At 28.9% G+C, this 20,036-nt stretch overlaps 1 protein-coding gene across 1 annotated transcript; it reads left to right on the forward strand.

The window, feature by feature from the left end:
• Window positions 1–250: 250 nt before the first annotated feature.
• Window positions 251–2,963, forward strand: K444DRAFT_631774 (uncharacterized protein; the record flags this gene model as incomplete). The annotated part of the gene is made up of 4 exons (XM_024883414.1): window positions 251–623; window positions 724–2,631; window positions 2,720–2,742; window positions 2,796–2,963. 4 exons carry the CDS (start codon window positions 251–253, stop codon window positions 2,961–2,963), a joined length of 2,472 nt encoding a protein of 823 aa, XP_024734493.1.
• Between the last annotated feature and the right edge of the window lie 17,073 nt (window positions 2,964–20,036).

Consider the following 20,036-nt stretch of genomic DNA (forward strand, 5'->3'; position numbering starts at 1 on the left):
ATTCTTGGACTGCCTGCCACTTCATGAAATTCTTGGCAGCATACACGGGTTACCTTTTCAGAAGGAGCTCAATGAATTGACCAGTCGCCATTTACTTATTCGCAAGGGGTATCCATCACGTGTGCGGCTGAGGATGCATACAATTCACTAGTTCGATCCTTCCGAGCACAGGTATAACAAAGCTAACCTCGACAGATTTTCATCAACCAGACATCCACATCACCAACTTTAAAAAGTGTTGGTTGCCACCATGAATTTCCTTAACAAAGCTCGCAAGAAAGCAGAGGAGGCCTTTAAAGAGATCCAAACTCAAGCGCAAGCACAAGCACAAGGCAGCGGCCAGTCTCGCCCTCAAAACGCCCATCAGCAAGCCCCTCACCCGTACCCGCAACAACACAGTCCACAACAATTTTCACCTCCTCAATTCCACCACCAACAACAACAAAACTATCCGCAGCCAGTTTCTCAAGTCCCACAGCAGCAACCATATGCCATTTCACAGCTTCCTCCCCAAGGCAGTCAGCAACCTTCCTTCCAGCAAGGGTACCCCGCCCCACAGCCAAATCAATACTATCCACCTCCTCTACAGGTCTTTGAAGGGGTCCCCTCTCCATTTGCTCCCGGTGTGTGTGCTCTTGAGCTCCCTTTCCCGCCTTAATGCACCATAAGTTGCTGCATCTTCAAGTTTCCAATTCGAGTAAAGGCTAATGCTTCATTGTTTAGGCCAGCAATACCCTCCGCCCCCACACCAGCCTTCAGCTCATGGAAACTACCAGCAGCTTCCCCAGGGCCATTCTGCTACTGTACCTCAACCCCACGAAGTTCCAGCTCCTGTTCCAACCCCTCAAGCGCGAGCACCGGCAACCATCGCCGCACCTCAAAATGCTACTAGTAAATGCCTTGCCAAAGAGTGGGTATTACCATCCCGCCACAGGTTCTACTGTTTTATCCCATCCCTTGGAGTTTCAGGAGAGTCATTTACCCTGTGCGCCAATTGTTTCCAATCAAATGTCGCCTCGTACACTCTTGCATCCAACTTTATAGAGTTTCACACTACGAATGAAAGCCTTCGCCTGGTGTGCGACTTCAGTATCCCCAGGATACGAAATACTTGGTTCTCCCAGTGTGTTCCTCGGAACTCAGTTCAGCCTCTGGTGGAATTCCCGCGGTTCGCCGAAAAGCTCAGCCCCTGTGATGGATCCACCATATCAAGTCCCGGTCCCTTTTGGATCACCAGAAATCAAATTATTCCCGATCTCGCTGTTTGCCAAACTTGCTTTGAGTTGTTTCTTCGCCTCACTTCATTCGAAGAACACTTCGAGAACAAAACCTACCTCGAGACTCGAGATTGGTCCTGTGATTTAGCATTTCCCTTCTTTAAGCGGGCCTTGATTGCAGAACTTGAGAAGACAAGCCCAAGTTTCCAGGACTTGGCTGATGAATTCAACCTACGGTTCAAAATGGCACCGTGCTCTGGAGTCGGAAACCCCATTTCCACTTTTGAAAACGACCAATCACAGTCTCTCGTGTTTACTGCCGTCGGAGGCAAATCAGGAAATATCTGTTTTGCGTGCTATTCCGACTGCCTCGCAAACACCTCCCTAGAAGACGAGTTTGTAGGAGCAGCATTGGGCGCTGATCAGAAGACCACGGTGACGTGTGATCTAGCATCTGGGTACTCGAAATCAGCAATGGAGATAGCAGTTCAGCAAAGTGACATCGAAGTTTGGAGAAGCGCTGTTGGTATGGCAGGAAAGGTTGGTGTGTGCTTTGGAAGGAAGGGGGTGACCGAGGAAGAATGGGAGAAGAAAGTGGCCGAGCATGGTTCGCTTGCTCAATGGTGGCACGTTAACAACTGCCCAAGCATTGAGATATGCCCTTCATGCTATTGGCTGATTGTCAAGCTTTTCAAGGCTGATAGCATGTTTTCCCCTATCACTCGACCCTTGCGAGGTGGTATTGTGCGGATGTGTTTTCTCGCCGTCTCAAGTACGCCATTGGATACATCACCTGAGAATCCCGACAATTTCGAAAATTCACTCATATGGAGAGGTCGGCGTTTAAGGGATGCAATAAGCACCGGATCCGAAACTGGTAACTTCTCGAAGCTTGAGTCGGAAGCTGCTTCAATATCGCAGGAATTCCCACCCTGTGGAGGCAACGACAGGGGCTTCAAGCGCCCAAGTGGCCGAAAGTGGTACGGGCGACTATCCCAGAACATGGCTAGCACCGATGATTGCACTGTTGTGATGTGTGAAGAATGCTGGTCGCGAACTGTCAGAGGGACTCCGTTGGAAAGTGCATTCAGCATGGATCTCACTGACGCCGCATATCAGCACGAGGGAGAAACTGGATACATGTGTCAACCATATTCCGATCGTGCTCGAATGGAGCTTCGCGGTGCTGCTCAACGAGCAAACTTAGCTTCTTTTGCGAGGTATTGGAACACGAGAGAAGCATTGCGGAAGAAGAGCCAACAGTGGCTCCCAATTTTACAACAGCAGGCCCTCAAGCAGCAAATGCAGAATCATCAGCAGAGCATGAACATGATGCTGAAAGTTAACGCCCAGGCAAACGCGCTGTCGAGAATTGGGGCTGCGGGCGTAGCTGAGGCTGCTATGAGCGACCCAGGTACTTATATTGACACCCCCCATCATCCCTCCTTTTCATTTCTCGAATCATTTGAATATCTTTTACTAGGTAAACTAACGTCTTCCAGGTGTCAGATATGGAAACTCTCAGGTGAGTCTGATTGTGATACGACAGTATTGGACATTTGCGCTGATAAGTGGAAGATCGGCTACGACTCATACACCAAGGGACGAGCGGAGGCGGAACAGGATTGGCAGAACGCTTCGAAGATGGATACTGGGCTCGGGGCAAGCATGTCGACAGCGGCAGAGTCGCAGAGGCTCATACAATTGGCGTCTATGGATGAAGCGGCATTTAAGGCTTATGAATGAATGTGTGGGTATTATGGCATGGCATTAAAATCTCTTCTCTCCTCTCCCTAGCATCCCCTCTTTTCGTCTTCGCATACGGATATCGGGGCATAAAGTCATGCGACTTCAGGGCATGCATGGCTGCGATACACTATTCGTCCATTACAGGTTCAGATTATACTTTGTATATACTATTATGTAGTGGAGGCAGACGCTAGAAATCCATAGGCTTAAGCCCTGTAAGGCGTTTCAGGGATTAAAAGACATTTCTAGGGTATGCCCCTGCAACTTTCGTACAAGGGCTTGATTACTAAAGTGCCCTATCCATTAGTAATAATAAGTTCTTGCAAATTACTTTATTATTATCTCTGTTATAATATTTATTATAGCCTCGAATATTACTTCTTTTTTTTATAGATAATTTATAATAATTATTATATTAATATATTCTTTATTTTATAAAAGCTCAATTATAAAGTTAATTAGAATCTTTACTAAATTTGACTTGAAATAAAAAGTGGCTTTAGATATTTTAAGGGCAATTTCTTTATATTTTATTTCTCTTATAAATATTATAGTTTTATATAAACTAGTATATTTGTTTTATAAGCCCAAGCTTATAAGTTTATATATTATAAGGCATTTTATATATAAATAAAAATAAAAATTCTTTTAAACTTAAAGTTTTAATTTTATAAAGTATAATTTAACTATTTTTATATTTTTTCCTATAATTATAAATTATTATAATTAATAAAAGTCGTAAACTTTTAATATAAAAGTTATTATTTCTAGGTTTTAAGGCCTAAAAGCGTTTTTATAAAGCCTAAAAATATTTAAAAAATGTCTTATATATATAAATCTATAAGCTTAAGCTTATTAATATATTTAGTTAAAAGAATTATTATATAAATAAAATACTTATAATATTTTATTTTAAATAATTATATTAAATCGAGTTATAAATTTATTAAATTAGTTTTATATAAAGCTTTTTTAAATCGGAAATATATTATTATTTTCCGAAAAGTAATTATTTAAACTAAAATAATAAATATTTTTTATTAATATTTTTATTTTTAAATTAAATAAAAATATTTATTTATTTTCTTATATTACCTTAATTATAGCCTAATATAGCTTGTTTTTCTTTTAAATATTATATTAAAGCTTTCTTAATATATTTTAAATATTATTTTTTATTTATTACTTTATTTATTATTAATATAACTTCTATTTTATTTTTGGCTTTTTAAATTTAATATAAAGAAATCTTCTTATTTTTTTTAAAGAGCTTTTATTTCGTTTTATTTACTTTTTTACTAATCTGTATTTATAAGTTAGGCCTTTATATTTTATTAGTTTCTAGACTAAATACTTTTTTCTTAATCTCGATTTTTTAGGCCAGGCTTAAGAAATTAAATAGGCTTTTTCTTAATTATTAAAATAGCTATATTATAAATTACCTATTTATATAACTAATTATATAATCTTATATTATAGATATAACTCGACTAGTAAACTAGTTCTAATTAGGCTTAGTAAATTTAGGAATTATATATTAATATTATAATATTATAATTCTTATTTCTAAATATTAATTATTTTACTAACTATTAGTATAGCTATAGTTATTAATAGTTATATAATATAGTTATATAATATAAAAGTAACTAGAAATAACGGGATATAAGTAATAATTATATAACCTTATATTATATAATAACTCGACTAGTAACTAGTTTCTATTAGGCTTAGTAGATTTAGGAATTATATATTAATACTATAATATTATAATTCTTACTTCTGGATAATAACTACTTTACTAACTTTATATAAATAGTATTTTATAACTATATAATAGTATTATATATTTCTAGTAAACTAATACTAATTAGTTTATATATATAAATTAGATAGTAAGAAGAATTAAGCTATATTTACTTAAGATTCGGTTTCTTGAAAGCAAAGCCATTATTCTATATTAAAAAGAAAATAACTATTAATTACCTTTATTTATAATTCGGGTTTATAAAAAGAGAAAAATACTTGATTTTACTAAGGCCCGATTAAGCTATATTAAAGGGAGAAGATAATAGTTGCCTTTGCCTATAATTCGATTATATAGAAAAAAAAAGATATTATTTTTTACTAATTACTAAATAGTTAGTTATTTAATTATCTAACTATCCTATAAAACCACTTTCTTTATAAAAAATCACTCTTTCTATAACTATTTAAATATCTGGGGCTCTTAAGCTTTAGAACTATTAAGTCCTCTCGAAATTTTAATATTTTATTTTTTAAATTCCATTTCCTAAATTTCTTATTATAAACGAAATTTTTACCTTAAATATAATAACTTCTATTTATTTACCTTATAAATTACTCTTTTTTCTATAAATCTATCCTTTTTATAAATTACTATACCTTAAACTAGATATAAGCCTATAAAATATATAATAATAGAACTTACTATATAGATAATTCCTTTATTAAATCTATCTAATCTAATTACTTTATATCTATAAAGAATAATAATTTCAAGGAAATAGTAATAAAATAAAAATATAGAATTAATCTAGATATTATTATAGTATAAGAGATATTAGAATTTTTAGATATTAAACTATTTTAATACATTTTCTACAAAATAGTTAATAATAATCTTTAGGAACTATTTAAATATAACTTTAAGAACTTTATTTATTAAAGGAATTTTAATAAGCTTGAATTACTAGAAATACTATATTTATATAAGATCTTTTAGTATAGTAATATATATATATAATAAAATACTAATACTTTTATTATTATAACTATTTTACTTTCTATTATTAAGGAAAATATATAATATATCTAGATAAATAAGAATCTATTAATAGCTAGACTAAATCTTATAAAAAGACTAATTCTATTAGGCTTTATTACTTTTATAAAAAACAAGTATCTAGAATTTATTATTTTTAATATTCTTATATTACTATTATTATTTTCTTTTCTATTATTATATTCTATACTTCTACTAGATTTATATACTAGTATAGAAGCTCTAGAAGCAAATAGTATACTTCTATTAGTCCTACTACTATTACTATAACTATATCCGAATAATCCCCAATTCCCTTTAATTATAAGACTTATTAGAGAAGTTACCAAGATTTATACTAAAGAATAAAAGTATAATAGAACTAATAATAATTTTGATTATAAACTTACTATTTTCCTTAATATCTACTAATATATAGAGCTTCTATAAGAGGTACTAATATAAGATTTTCCTATTATATTAAAGAAACTAGCTTAAGACTATTTCTATAGTAACCAGTTTTCTTAATATATATATAAAAAGGCTTATATTAATATCTATAGCTTCTTTAAAGGCCCTGAATTCGAATATCGAAATTTAGATAAGTAGAATACTATTATATTAGCTTCTATAATAGCTAAATTTCTGGAAAAGATAACGTTTGAGACTATTTAACTATTAATTAATAAACTATATTAACTATAGTACGGTTTTATATCCAACTTATAAAATACCGAATTCCTTTATAATAAAATTATTACCTCTTATTAAAGCTTCCGGATATATAAATATATAATCTCAGATTCTCCTGTAAATTTCGGCTAGCTTATTAATAAACTCTAGTTATCTATTATTATATATAAAAGTAAATAATAAGCCAATTCCGAAATCTTTTTTACTAATTAATAATATTATTCTTAGAACTCTCTAAACTATTACTCCTCCGGAAATTATTAATACGGACCCAGCTATAACTTCGGAACCTGTAATAACTATTTCAAATCCTGTAATTATAATAATTATATCCTGAAGTTATATTTTATATATAAGAAACCTGAATACTACTTATAGAAATATATACCAGAGGAATAAGAGGCTAAGAAGATTCGATTTAGGAGTAGAAATATCTATTAGTTTAAATCCCGGAATACCTGTAATTTTAATAAATGCTTTAGTAATACTTATATATAGTATATTACTAAAGCCGAAGGTAAAGAGAGTAATAAGAATAGTAAGAACGAACTAGTAAATAATGCTTTTAAAGCTTTATTAGCAGAAATAGACAAAAAAGAGAAATATTATTCAGATTTCTATTTTACTTTAATTGAGAGCTTTTTAGCTACTCTTACTACTTCTATTCTACTAATAACTATAGCTAATATCCTTATAGATAACCTTACTTTCCTTTTCTTTATATATTAGATAATAGGCGAAAACTATATTTTAGAGCCTATTAAACCCTTAATAGAAAATATCTAGACTTTTATAATTAATAGTATATTAAGATATAATACTTACTACTTTTATAAAATCGTAATTAATACCAGAGCTTCTAGATACTTAACTACTGTTTCTAACTAATTCCAAGCTCTCTAGTAGACTAATAATAGTATTAAACTTAATAAAACTACTAAAGGTTAAATTAATATCTAGTTTAGTATTAGATCTATATTTTCTATTAGATCTATAATAGTAAATATACTAATTAGGTAAATACAATTCTATATTATACTTTTAAAGACTCTATTTTTATTTAGCTTAGCTAATATAGATAAGCTAGGGGTCTATTTTAATAATCTTACTAATTATCTTATTACTTTTACCAGAAAATATATACCTATAATATAATATTTCAAATACTTTTTCCTGCTTTAAAATACTATATTATAAGGCTTTATTTCCGAATTTTTTACTTATAACTTCTGCTTTCTTATAAAGGTCGAATTATAATATCTATACTATTATTTTGGTTATTTATCTATTAGTAAGCTCCGAAATATACTAAAATAAGTAGGCTATAATATTAATATAGAAGCTTTCGAATACCTTACGAAATACTATAAATAATACCAGAAATATAGCCAATTATCCGGATAATTCAAGTTTACCTAAGAAATAATATTAGCTTTAACTATTCTATTATTATTAATATTTTCTATATTTCCGGTAAGTCTATATTCTATATTATTAATAAAGGTACTCGATATTAAGCCGGCTAATAGCTTTAGAATATTAGTATAATATATATCTGGGATATACTTAAGTAATACTGGATTAATAACTATTTAGGTTCTTCTAATTAGATTATAATAGATACCGGAAAGCAGTTTACTAGTAAGAAGTTTACTTAGCTTATAAATACTATAGGAACTAAGGTTAAGATTATCCCTATAAAAGCTTATAATTCTATCGGAATTATAGAATACTATTATAGCCTAATCTAATATACCTATTTTATTATTATAGCCGAAATTAATAGAATTAATAAGGATACCGTATTCCAAATAGCTTTTAAAGCTATTAATAACTTTATAGGACCTAATAGTATTATTCTAACTCTTCTGGTTTATAGTACTTTACTTCAAATAACTAAATATAATATTCTATTACCTACTATATTATAGTAATTAGTAGTATTTAAGAAAGTAATAGTAGAAATTTAGAAGCTTTAAACTAGATATCAAATTGCAAATGTTTTAAATACCTGAAATAGTTCTAGTATTACTAATATCTATAAACTATCTCTAAATTCGAATATTTTTATTTAGTATAAAGGAAATACCAGTTAATCTAGTAGTTAGGATAGACTATATAAACTAGTAGCTATTAATAGAGAGAACTATATACTAGCTCTACTATATAGTAATACTACCTTCTATTTAATCTCTATAAAGCCCTTTTATATAGGGAATATTAAGGTTATTACTAATAGCCCCGAATCTGAACCTGTTCCCGAACCTAATAGTAAGGCTAAAAGTAATACAAATATAATTCCTCCTACTATTTCTGCTATTCTACCAAAATATAGCAGAAGATATCCTTATAAGACCCCGGATATTATAGTATTTCTATAGAATAATGAACTATATAAGAATTCCTATTAAGTTGAAATTACTAGCCTTCTGGAAAAGAGTATATTTAAAGTTATTTCCAGATCTTAGGTACTAAAAGAGATATATATCTTTAACTCCCGGTTTATTAATAAGATTAAGAATAAAGGTACGGAAAAAGAGCTTAAGAAGTCGAGACTAGTTATTCAAACCTATAATAATAGTAAGAAATATATAGTATTAATATAATTACCTACTATTTAGTATATTAGCCAGAGAATTATCCTTAATATTACTACTATAATAATAGATATTACGGAATTATATCTATATAATATTTTATAAGCTTATATCTAATTAATAACCTTATTTAATTATAACTTTTATATTAACCTATTCTATAAGCTTACTAGAGAGCTAAATCTAAAGAACGATTCTATTCTAAAGGTTATAAAATTACTATATAGTATACCAGAAGCTGGGAACTACTAGTTTAAGACTTACTATTTCTACTATATTAATGAGCTTTCTATAGAATAATCGACTTATAACCCTTGCCTCTTCTATAGCAAGTAACCCTTCGGAATTATTAGCCTTTAAACTAATAATACCTTATTTATTAGAACTAATGATTTTATAAAGGTAGAGTAACTAAAGCTCTATAAGGCTAAGTTCTTGGCTAAGAAGTATAAATCCCTCACTTTTAACTATAATTTCAAGTTTAATAGAGATATTATTTATATAGATATTACTAGAATTACCCTTATATAGAAATACTAGTATAAAAACTTCCGAACCGTTTCTATAAAGAATACTACTACTATAAGTAGTAGGGGTACTATTTGTTAAAATCTCTCTATTAAGAACTAATATATTGCCCAATATATTAGAAGAGTATATATTATATTAGTTTATTAACCAGAAGCTTTATATAACCTATTAATTACTACTTAAGCTATTAAACCCTCGGAAACTAATATAAAAGTATTTAATAAGTATATTTAATAGCAAATTGAGAATACTGCCAGAAGACTAAGATTTATAAAGCTAGTAAAGGGGTTTTTATATTTAATTATTTTTATAAATGCTTTATTTACAAATAATAGAGATCTCTCTTTCCAAATCGGATATATTCTAGTTCTAGTAAATAGAACTAGATATACTAATATTATCTACTAGTTCTTTACTAAATATAAAAGAGTTACTAGAAGTATTCTAGCTTCGGAACTCTATAGTATGGCTTACGGTTTTAATATAGGTACTTTAGTTAAATCTATAATTAATAGAATACTAGAAATAGAACTACTACTAGTTATCTATATAGATTCGAAGTTATTATATGAATGCCTTATTAAATTAGGTACTACTCGAGAGAAATGCCTAATAATTAATATAATATACCTCTGCCAGATATATAAATAATAAGAGATTACAGAAGTCAAGTAGATTGAGGGAGAATCGAATTCTGCCGACTCTATAACGAAATCGAAGCTATTAAATACCTTTAAATACCTTATTAATACAAATACTATATAGTTGGATAGAGAGGAATGGGTCGAATACAAATAGAGCAGGAAATAGATATAAGGATAGGAGGATATATATAGAGATTCTCTTAGTATCTGGTATCTGGATATCTAATATCTGAATATCTGGTACTAGGCCGGATTAGAGAATATAGATATATGAGAGAGAAGGTTATAGCCTTTAGTATATAACCAAAACCTTAAAAGTAATATAGATATATAAAGTATTTGGGAGATCTGGTACTAGGCCGGATTAGGGAATTTATATATAATTAGAGAGAAGTACTATTTTCTGTTTTTTGTATTTTTAGAGAGTTTCTAGTATTAGTATAGCTATTTCTTTAGAAGTTATATATATAGTTACGAAATATAGGATATAGGATATAGGTAATGGGATATAGGTAATGGGATATAGGTAATAGAATATAGGATATGGGATATAGTTATATAACCTTATATCCCATTAGTAACTTGACTAGTAAACTAGACCCCTTTAGGCTTAGTAGATTTAGGGATTATATATTAATACTATAATACTATAATTCCTATTTCTGAATAATAACTTTACTAATCTTATATAAATAGTACTTCTATATCTATATAATAGTACTATATATTACTAGTAAACTAATAATTAGATTTATAATAATAAATATATTAATTAGGTAAGTATAATTTTATATTATACTTTTAAAGACTTTATTTTTACTTAGCTTAGCTAATATAAATAAGCTAGAGATCTACTTTAATAATTTTACTAATTATCTTATTATTTTTACTAGAAACTATATACTTATAATATAATATTTCGGATACTTTTTCTTGGTTTAGAATATTATATTATAAGACTTTATTTCTGAATTCTTTATTTATAATTTCTATTTTCTTATAAAGATTGAATTATAATATCTATATTATTAATTTAGCTATTTATTTATTAATAAACTCCGGAATATATTAGAATAAGCAGGCTATAATATTAATATAAAAGCTTTTAAATATTTTATAAAATACTATAAATATAACTAATTATTTAAATAATTCAAATTTAATCTAAGAAATAATATTAGTTTTAATTATTTTATTATTATTAATATTTTCTATATTTCTAGTAAGCTTATACTTGATATTATTAATAAAGGCATTTAATATTAAGCCGGCTAATAGTACTAGAATATTAGTATAATATATACCTGAAATATATTTAAGTAATATTAAATTAATAACTATTTAGGCTTCCCTAATTAGATTATAGTAGATATTAGAAAATAGTTTACTAGTAAGAAGTTTGCTTAGCTTATAAATATTATAGGAACTAAGGTTAAGATTATTTCTATAGAAATTCATAACTTTATTAGAATTATAGAATATTACTATAATCTAATTTAATATATCTATTTTATTATTATAGCTAAAATTAATAGAATTAATAAGAATATTATATTTCAAATAGCTTTTAAGGCTATTAATAACTTTATAGGATCTAATAATATTATTCTAACTCTCTTAGTTTATAATACTTTACCTTAAATAACTAAATATAATATTGTATTATTTATTATATTATAGTAATTAGTAATATTTAAGAAAATAATAATAGAAATTTAAAAGCTTTAAGCTAAATATTAAATTATAAATACTTTAAATACCCGAAATAGTTCTAGTACTATTAATATTTATAAACTATTCTTGAATTCAAATATTCTTATTTAGTATAAAGGAAATACTAATTAATCTAGTAATTGAAATAAGCTATATAAACTAGTAACTATTAATAGAGAGAACTATATACTAATTCTATTATATAATAATACTACTTTTTATTTAATTTCTATAAAGCTCTTTTATATAAGAAATATTAAAATTATTACTAATAGCCCTAAACCTAAATCTATTTCCGAACTATATAATAAAGCTAAAAATAATACAAGTATAATTTCTCTTATTATTCCCGCTATTCTATTAAAGTATAATAGAGAATATCCTTATAAGAACTCTAATATTATAATATTCCTATAAAATAATAACTTATATAAGAATTCCTGCCAAGTTAAAGTTACTAGTTTCTTAAAAAAAGAATATATTTGAGATTATTTCCAGATTTCAGATATTAAAAAAAAATATATCTTTAATTCCCGGTTTATTAATAAGATTAAGAATAAAAATATAGAAAGAGAGCTTAAGAAATTAAGACTAGTTATCCAAGCTTATAATAATAGTAAGAAATATATAATATTAATATAATTACTTATTATTTATAAATAAGCTAAAACTATTCTTTTAATTTATATTTTATATATAATTTCTTTTTAATTATTATTAAAAAATTTAATAAAATTTAAATTTAAAAAATTATTTAAAATATAAACTTTTATAATATAATTCTTAATATTTTTAATTATTAAATTTTAATAATATAAATAAGTTTAAAAAACCAAAGAATATTAATTTAAATATATATAAATTATTAAAAAAAAGAGTTATTAGATTTTATATAATATTTAAAATTAATTAATTATTAAAAATATTAAAATAATTTTTTTATATTAAAAAAAAAGAAATTTAATTATTATTTAATATATAAATTTAATTATTTAATTATTTAATTATTTAATTATTTAATTATTTAATTATTTAATTATTTATTTAATTATTTATTTATTTAATTATTTAATTATTTAATTATTTATTATTAATATATTAAATAATTTAATTTAAATAAAATTAAAGCTAGTTATATTTAAAAGCTTTTATTAAAATATTTAGTCTTTTATCTTATATACCGGATCCGGTTTACTTTCTTATTTTATTCTCGGTATATATTATATATAAAGAACCGGCCAAAGTCCGTAAAAGGCTTTTTTCAATTATAAGAGAAATAGTATTACTCTTACAGGCTTTTCCGGGGCTTCTATAGGCTTTTTCGGCTCTCTTACAGGCCCTCCCAAGCCTTACTGGCCCCTGTAAGTCCCTTACTACCCGTACTTTCGCCTGTAACTCCCTCCTAAGCCTTACTCCCGCCTATAAAGCCCTCTCTTTCCTCCTATAGACCCTCCCAAGCCTTACTCTCACTTATAGAGCTCTCCCTCTCCTCTCGCAAGCCCTCCCAAGCCTCACTCTTACTTGCAAAGCTTCCCCTCCTCTCTTGCAAGCCCTCCCAAGCTTTACTCTTACTTATAAAGCTTCTACTTACAGAGCTCCCTCCTATTTGCAGGCACTTCCAAGCCTTACTTGCCCTAGAATTAAAGCTAATAATTATTATTATATTTATATTTATCTATATATCTTCTCTTACCTCTTTACCGGTTTGCAAGCCTGCTCTTTCTCTTGCCTCTCTCTCTTCTCTTGTGCTTCCTTCTCTTGCGCTTCCTTCTTTTGCGCTTCCTTCTCTTGCGCTTCCTTCTCTTGCGCTTCCTTCTCTAGCTACTCTGCCCACCTCTCTCCCTCCCTCCTCATTTTTCTCCTTGTACTCTACTCCTCTTTTAAATACTTACATTCTATTTTTTTTTTTTTTCATTCTCTTCCTACTACGCCTCAAACTCTCCCTCTTCTAGAAACTGGCCCTCTTATACCCGCAGCTCCCTTATCCACTCTTTAGTATCCGCTTCCCAAACCCTCCTTTATACCTTTTTGTCCTTATATTACTGCTGCCGGTCCTGGAGCTCTTGCTCCTCCTCTTGGGTCGGCTCCTGCATATAATTATTGACTGTAATCGCCCGATATCCGGTAAACCCTCTCTCCTTCTTACCAGTAGCCTGCTACCGGTACTGGATATAATTCGCAAGCTCGGTATAGATAGGAGGAGGGTTTGGATTCTGAGTATAAGATTAATAATAATTCGATTTAGTATTCCGGTACCGGTAAGGCTTATAGATAAGGAAGCGGCCAAGATTACGGAGTTATAAGTAGCTAGAGTAATAGGTTTGCGGGCCTAGAAGAGTTAGCCTGCCTGTAAATAGGTCCGTTAACTTACCTATATACTCTTCTTCCTCTTACTCTCTATTCCTCTTTTGCTTCTGAATTGCTATATAGTATAAGGCCTGCCGCTTCAGATATAAAACATATATTACGGTCCGCCAGCTATCCTTAAGAGGAAATTGGAAGATTGACTAAGGGTAATAATACCCGGAATAATAGAGTTAATTTAATAAAGATATTATAAACTATAGACTTAAGTAAAGTAGAGTATAAGAAGTATAAAAAGTATAAGAAGTATGGGTATCTAGAAGTTTTAATATTCCTATATAGACCTATTTATATAATAGTATCGGATTCTATAGGTCTAAGTTTAATATAATAGACGAGTTTAGGGCCGCTTTACTAAAATTATTACTAGCGGCCCTATATAAGCTCCGGAACTAGTAATAATTTTGCTCTAAACTTGTCCCGAATAGGTTTGAAATATAATAATAAAGGCTTTTAGCTAAGTATATAAATCAAGTACGGACTTTTTATAGATAGTATAAGAAGAAAAATAGCCTATAAATATATAAAATTACCTGTAAATAAGTCAAAAGCTAAGTAAGACCTTATAATATTTCTGGATATATTATATTACTTATATAGTTTATATTAGGGGATAAAAGAATATAAAGCCCTATCTATAAGGTTACTTATAAGGCTACTATATAGAACTAGCTATAAGAAAAGACCGGTAATTATAAATTCATTTCTACTGCCTTAAATAACTGGCCTTATAACTTATTAATAGTTATTATAAAGGATAAAGCAAGTAGAAACTGCTTATAGGAGAATATAAAAGATAATTACTAATCCGTTAACTGGAGCTTAATTCGTAGAATTGTCTGTAACTAGCCGTTAAAGTCGCTATCCAGTAGCCGTACCCGAATCGAGAACCTCCTAAAGCTATATATTAATATCCGTAACCCGTTATAAAGCCCTTCTTATAGATAGAGATTCCGTAAGAGTATTACGGATATACTAATCTTGAATTATAGCTTGGAAAGGGATAGATCCGGTAAATAGATACTTTATAAGACTTCTAGAGGTAATTTTATAATCTCAGAATCTGTCTTATTTATATTGGCCGAATTTATTATAAAATATATTCGTTTCTGGCCAGGAAGTATATCCAGAATTATTTAGTTAAGCTTATAAACCGTATTATTTAGGGTTAATAGAATTACTTATTTACTAAAGGCCTAGTAATTATATAGGGCTTATAAGAGTTATTCTTATAGGTAGATATAATTAATTAGGTCTATAACTGACTGGATATACGGAATAAAAGGCAAGAGTATAATCTGTCTATTTAAAGATGAGTTATATAGTAGACTACTAATTCAGTCTATAAAATCCTATTTAAACGGGTTATTATAGACCTGTATATTAATCCGTAATAATAACTAATAGAGCTATAGCCAGATTTATATCTACTATAGGTAGGCCCGTACTATATTGGTCTATAAATTATATAGGACTACTAGTAAGATCTGAGTAAAGTTCCTCTCGAGAATTACAGGTACTTCTCTAAAGAGAATATTATCCGTAACCGACTATAAATCGACTATTAGCCGGTATACTACCTTAAAGTAGTACTTATACTATATAGGTACCTCGTTCCAGATAATTAGGTCTAAAGAATATAAGAGAATTCCGAGCCGGCTTATCTTGGTAATTATATTTACGGATAACTTATTAAGCTTGAGCAGGATCCGGAACTGGAAATAAGATATATATTTATCCGGAAGAAAGAGAGCCGTAATATCCATTAATACTATATATAGGACGACTTTACCTTAGCTATAGTAATAGTAGTAGAGGGTTTTATAAAGGAATATTTTACCGGTCCTGCCCGGGCCCTGTAAATAGAAGTAAGCCGTTTGTAAATCGTCTATAATTACTGCCAGAATTATCTGAAAGCAAGAGTACTGGTTTATATTTAGCTAGACTTGTATTATAGTTACTAGTAATGTTTTATAGGTATAATTAATCTATAGATCAGCTATATAGTAGCTTATAGTCTAGTTAAAAGTATTCTCAGGCAGGGTAATATCTATTAGTATCTGCTAGAGATTTGTAAGGCTAAAGCCAAATAAGAAGAGGCTATAATTATAGTAAGAATTAACCAAGAATAGTAGGAAGTTAATTAATGGATTATAGATAAGCTTACAGGCTAAGTTATTATAGAAATGCTTCTTATACTAGTTCCAGATTACTCGTATATCTGTAATTAGCTATTAGCGAATACCCGTAAGAAAGAGTATCTATAAATTATAACCGGTTATTAACTGGATAGCCTTATTAAAATACTGGAACTACTTCCGATTATTCTCTACTAAGCTACAGGTAATATAGATAATATAGTATATAGGATAACAGATACCCTTAATTAAATAGAGTTCATTAAAGGACTATAGACTATATATAACCGTTAGTAAAAGCCGTAAATAGAACCGCTTATTTAAAACCGGGCTATAGTAGTAAATATAGCTAATACTATATTCTTACTTATAGGGCTTCTATAGCCGGGTCTTGGTAACCTATATAAAGTACTATAGGAACTCGTAGTAGAGATACTAGTAGCTGTCTTTATATATTATATTATATTTAAAGAAGGCTATTAAGGTTAAACGGATATTTGCGGCTCGGTCTATAACTTGCTCGGATAAGAGATTAGCTATAAAGTAGACTATATATTATTTAGGAAGGTAAATTATAAGATATTAAACTAGAGGAAACTCCTGATATATTAGGTATTTAAATAGATACTAGAAAGCCTTTATAGGGCCTATATACCGAATCTGGAGATACTAGGTAATCTTATTATTTATTCCCGAAATAGCTATAGTTATATAGTCTATTCTTTTATAGATATACTTATAGATATATTTAATTACTTATACGGATATATAAACCTTAATATTAATATATAAGCGGAATTTCTGGAGAAGATACGGGTTATACGAAATAATCTAATAGTTATTATAGACGACTTCCTGGCCTAGAAAGCCTGATTTATAAACCGTAAATATACGGCCGTTATTCTAGTACTAGTATTCGGAATACCTATTTTTATAAATAATTATTATAGCTATAAATACCTTAGAGAATCTTTTCTAGTATATAAACAGGGCTATAGATATATTACAGACTATATATAGGGCTTTTGAATTATTATTAAAGCTATATAGCTTATAAGATATCTGGCCAGTAACTATAGCTATAAGTTTGCCTATAGAATTCTATAACGGGTCTAGAAGCTCGATATAAACTACCTTATTAACTAAATTAGGGGTTAAGAAAACGGTATCTTTCCTAAAGAATAGAAATAGATATATATATAAGAGGCTATACTTCTAGTATTTGATTATATAAATATAGCTTATATACTATCTGAAAAGGTAGTTTTTAAGGTCCGTAAGAAGCTTTCTTACTTTTAGAATAAAGATCTAATAGAAAAGATCCGGATAGTTAATTGCTTACTATCCGTTTAAGAGGTAATCTATAATCTCAGGCTAGTATAGGTTAGCTATAAAGATAATAAAGAAGCTTGGTTTACTAAAATACTATATAATAGCTATCGAGTCTTAAAAGAGCTACTATATAAAGTAATTACTACCTATAAAACTTGACGGGAGAATAAAGTAATAGCTAATATTACCTATATAGATATTTTTATAGATTAGAGTATCTATAAGTCCTATATAGATATCTGTATAAATATTCTACTAGTATAAGTAAAGCCAGTCGAGTAAGGTTATTTTATAGATAATATATATATTAATAATATATTACTAAAAGAGGCGGCTAATATAAAAGAATAGAGAGAAGACTAGACGGATATAGAGATAATACTAGTAAAAGGCCTGCTATTTGAGCTATATCTACTAGTAGGTCCCGGTATAGTCCTATAACTATAACTTATAATACTAGTCCGGGTTACTATACAGGAAAAGTAAGATATAATAGAGTAGTATATATACTATATAGGTAATATTAACTATATATATCTATAGATATTTGCGGCCTGCTTTATAGACTATTAGTATTAGATTATAGTAGCTTGTATCTATATATTTATCCGGGATTAGAATAGTAACCTTATTATTTATAGGGAGATTCTTATAATAATAATCCGTATCTAATTCGAGAATTAAGTATATTTACAGATTAAGTAAGATTCGGAAATCGGTTTATTGGCTTATAAGATACTTATAGGCTATTTTATAAACTGTAATAAACGGATTATAGTCTATAAGTATATCTATAAGCTATAAAAGAACTATATAATCTAAGTAAGGGAAGTTAGTAGCCCGTATATTAGTTATAAAGAGCAGGTTATAGAAGAAGAGCTATATAAAGAAGGGTTCGGTATATATAGCAGGCTATAGCAGGCCTTAGAAGTAGAAGAGCTTATTATGGATCTGAAAGTACTGGATTCTATAGGAGAAATCAATCCGGGTATTCTTCTTATAGCTAATTAATATAAAGGTAAAAGTATAATTATATATCCGGATATTAGTCCGGAAGGCCTAATAGAGTGGGTTATTACCTATAAAGAAATAAGAGAGATATAGAGGAGGCTTGCGGATTAGAGGAAGTATTATATTGCTTTTCTTATAATAGGCCTTAAAGTAATCGTCTATATAGCTAAAATAGAGGGTTCTATAAGCTATATAGTAATCTATAAGCAGACTAGTTATATATACGGAAGCTGGCCGGAAGCGGGAGAGAAAGGCAAGAGGCCGTATAATAGATAGATTAGTAGGAGGATCCTCTATAATATAAATGGGAGCTGTAACGGACGGTTAATAGATTCATTACTGGTACTATAGGGCTGGCTTGTCTATAGAGATGTCTATAACCGACCGTTATTATTACCGGGAGATAGGAAGGGTATTTGGATCGAGTTCTTATAAGATAGAATACTACTAGATATAATTAGTAGTATTTCGGGTCTATTAACTAATTAATTAAGCCAGAAAAGGGAGAGGATATAAACTCGATAGTAAGAGCAAGTTTTATATGGCTTAGCCCGTTTTATAATAAAGTTAGAAGCAGGCCGGTTCTATTTACAGGAAGTATAAAAGCAGAAAGGGTCTATAGTAATAAAGAGAAAAAGGAAAAAAGAATAATATAAGATCAGGATTTTTTTTTAGTACTTTTTATAGAACTCCTAGCTTAAGATTTCCTCCCAAGCTTTAAAAAATTATAATAAAAGCCCCTTATATCTCAGAGCTACTAAAATATAAAAAAAAGTACTTGAGCTTCTTCTCTCTAATCCCTAGCTAAATACTAAGGATTTGAATATAATTATATTCCGATATGCGATTTTCTAGAAAGGGGAAATTCTGGTATTTCTTATATAACCCGTTTTTTCTATAGAGTCCCGAAAGCTAACTGCTTAGGGTGGCCTGAATATAGAATAATATAAAAAAGAAAAAGATTATAAAATTATATTTATATAATATTTTATAAGTTTATATCTAATTAATAACCTTACTTAATTATAATTTTTATATTAATCTATTTTATAAACTTATTAGAGAACTAAATCTAAAGAATAGTTCTATTCTAAAAATTATAAAACTATTATATAATATACTAGAAACTAGAAACTACTAGTTTAAGACTTACTATTTCTATTATATTAATAAGCTTTCTATAAAATAATTAACTTATAACTCTTATTTCTTTTATAATAAGTAATTCTTTAGAATTATTAGCCTTTAAACTAATAATACCT

Source organism: Hyaloscypha bicolor (genome assembly GCF_002865645.1).
Source record: "Hyaloscypha bicolor E unplaced genomic scaffold K444scaffold_116, whole genome shotgun sequence".
In the NCBI taxonomy this organism is placed as follows: domain Eukaryota; kingdom Fungi; phylum Ascomycota; class Leotiomycetes; order Helotiales; family Hyaloscyphaceae; genus Hyaloscypha; species Hyaloscypha bicolor.